Source organism: Prunus persica, chromosome G6 (genome assembly GCF_000346465.2).
Source record: "Prunus persica cultivar Lovell chromosome G6, Prunus_persica_NCBIv2, whole genome shotgun sequence".
Taxonomy (NCBI): domain Eukaryota; kingdom Viridiplantae; phylum Streptophyta; class Magnoliopsida; order Rosales; family Rosaceae; genus Prunus; species Prunus persica.
The window spans coordinates 21,354,988-21,358,181 of record NC_034014.1 but is presented as its reverse complement, the minus strand read 5'-3'; the positions used below and the strand labels follow the sequence as shown (position 1 = coordinate 21,358,181).

At 36.1% G+C, this 3,194-nt stretch overlaps 1 protein-coding gene across 1 annotated transcript; it reads left to right on the top strand.

Moving 5' to 3' along the window:
- On the top strand, positions 966–2,903 carry LOC18773672 (probable mannitol dehydrogenase). Its single transcript, XM_007206794.2, has 5 exons — positions 966–1,121; positions 1,259–1,372; positions 1,504–2,017; positions 2,161–2,314; positions 2,426–2,903. Exons 1-5 carry the CDS (start codon positions 1,018–1,020, stop codon positions 2,629–2,631), a joined length of 1,092 nt encoding a protein of 363 aa, XP_007206856.1. The 5' UTR covers positions 966–1,017; the 3' UTR covers positions 2,632–2,903.

The window sequence follows — 3,194 nt, the reverse complement described above, 5'->3', positions numbered from 1 at the left end:
GATGTTATTTAATTATTTAATTATTATTTTTAATTAATGTGACTAGAAAATAATCAATCAATCAATCCTCATAGAATAAAATTATATTTTAATTTGAAATATCGGGTGGAATGTAAAACTTTATTATATATCAAATTACAACATAAGTCATTAAATTCAAATTTAATGTTTCATATTTGACATCTCCCTTGGAGATTCTCTTAAAGATGCTCGCATATATAATTGTTGGATCAATTTTCACCAAGATTGAGAGAGTTATATATGCCTATAAATAACGTATCTTTAAAAATTGATGTTATAACATATGCGTGTATATATATAAATAATCCCCTTTAGAAATACGATCAGATCTAACAATTTTTTTTTTTTCAAACAGAAATTTCATTAGATAAACTTCAATAATACAATCAAATACATCAACATGACATCTACACCACCGATTCCAAGAGGCCAACAAACTAAGAGAATCTCCAAAGTAGATATTAAATCCAACGTTACACTTTTAGCAGGTAAAAAAAATAAATGAGACTCACTCCAACCGATCTCCTCCTAAACTGATCTCCTCTCTCGATTTAATCCTCTCCCTGTGGATGCCTCTATCTTCATAAGGTAATCAAATATGTTCCATGAGGCAAGACTCATCCAATTAAGACTTGTGGTTTTTCTTCTCGCCTTACATAATTTTGTCTTGGTGGCTCCGTTGATTTGGTCAACGCATGTTCTTTGGCTTGAGGATGGGGTAAAAACTTTTAAAATGGTTTGAAAAGTAGGAGCAGAAAATTCATACATGGCCGGCAAGTCGATCGCACTACGTCATTGCTGATTCTCACAGTTTCAAATATGCATATGATATAATATTTCCGCCAACTGGTGCATTACTTTCTTTCTTGAAGCTTACGCCATATGCTATATATCCCTTCGTAAACCCCCCAACCAAGACACCACAACACTCTGCCTCATTTCAATTCTCTCAAGGTACATATACAGATCATACACAATATTGATTAAGGTACAATAATGTCTCAAGAATTAACAGGGGCCGAAGAACAAGCAGTGAAAGCCTATGGATGGGCAGCTAGAGATTCCTCTGGTGTTCTTTCTCCCTTCCACTTCACCAGGAGGTATTTGAGTTACTTGTTCTTTCCTTTCCACACCATTTCGCTAAATCTTACTATAGACCTCATTTTGAATTATTAATGCTTAAGATATAGGCTTCACCAAACTTGTGTGGTTTTTTTATTTTTTGGGGTACTTGCAGAGGCAATGGTGATAATGATATCAGCATGAAGATACTTTATTGTGGAATTTGCCACTCAGACCTTCACCTCGCCAAGGACGAAGTGGGAATGACCATATATCCCATTGTCCCAGGGTACATTATTTAATTTATTGGTTCAACTAAGCTCAGTACATGGAATTTAATCTCAAATGTCACCCTATAAATAATGAGAAGGCATGAAAATAACTCGGAAAATAATATGCATTTTCATCAAAATTTTGCAGACACGAGATTGTAGGAGAAGTGACAAAGGTGGGGCGCAATGTCACAAAATTCAAAGTAGGAGACATAGCCGGAGTTGGGTGCATGGTGGGTTCATGTCGCTCATGCGACAACTGTACACAGGACCTGGAAAACTACTGCCCCAAAATGGTGTGGACCTACAACAAACACCACGAAGACGGATCAAGAACCTTCGGTGGATACTCCGACAAGATAGTAGTCGATGAGCACTTCGTCGTTCAAATCCCCAAAAACCTTCCACTACAAGGTACTGCCCCAATGCTGTGTGCTGGGATCACAGTTTACAGCCCTATGAGATACTTTGGACTGATGGAGCCTGGTAAGCATTTGGGTGTAGTGGGGCTTGGTGGCCTTGGCCATATGGCCGTGAAGTTTGCCAAAGCTGTTGGAGCAAAAGTTACTGTGATAAGTACCTCCCCCAATAAGAAGAAGGAAGCTGTGGAACAACTTGGTGTTGATGAATTTCTGATTAGTCACGACCAAGAGCAATTACAGGTACATTAGCTAGCAATAATTCTCGTTTTGAGTAACGCCTACATGCACTAATTTCTTCTAAATTATATTTATTCTTTGTACTTTTTTTGGGTCTAAATTTATTCTTTGTACTTGCATATCAATATTGCACTATATGGAATTAGGCTGCCATGGGTACAATGGATGGTATCATCGATACAGTTTCAGCCGCTCACCCTCTCTTGCATTTGGTTGGCCTGTTGAAGACCAATGGAAAACTAATTCTGGTTGGTGCTCCAATCCAGCCTCCTGAGCTACCAGTTTTCCCTTTAATCTTGGGTAATTTCATCTTATTTTCGGCCTAGTTTTGCTCATTACTTTTTTTTTCAGAGTAATCTAAACTCTATCTCTAAGACCAAAATTAACTAAATTATGTGATTTAATTACTAGGGAGGAAGCTTGTTGCTGGCAGTGCAACTGGGGGAATGAAAGAGACCCAAGAGATGATAGACTTTGCAGCAAAGCACAATATCACAGCAGATGTTGAAGTTATTCCAATGGATTATGTGAACACTGCCCTTGAACGAGTTGCCAAGACTGATGTTAAGTACCGCTTTGTCATTGATGTGGCAAACACCATAAAATCTCCATATTGATATGAAAATAACTTCCTAGCCAACATGCCTTGTTTGGCAATAAGATGAATTGCTAAGGATCATCATCGCGCACATGGGATGTTTGGCCTTATTAATTCCATAGAGACGAAGAATATATTTTAAGATGCACAAGGGAGTGCTTAAGTTTTTGTCGTGTGTATCTTATTCTTGAAATAAAGTCGATGTTTATGAAATTTTTGGGCTATTAATTTCTAGGCAAACTTTGTTACTCATTCTTTGATATGAGAGCTCCATATAAACTTCTCTAGTCCTTCTAAAATTTTCAGGTGAATGTTAACTTCTAGTCTTCACTATCATCAATACCTGATTGTTACCTCAAGAGTTGGTGGTGTAAAAGTTCAGAAATTTGTTTACGATGAAAATAACACTAAAAAAAATTAAAAAATAGTACTTTCATTCATAATTCATGACAAAAATAATACAAGCTACAATCAGAATTAATTTTTCTAATTTTGAACCAATTGAGATATAAATTTCACTAAAAAGCACTATTAATTAGTTTTCAAATGCATATATATATATATATATATATATACAGTCTC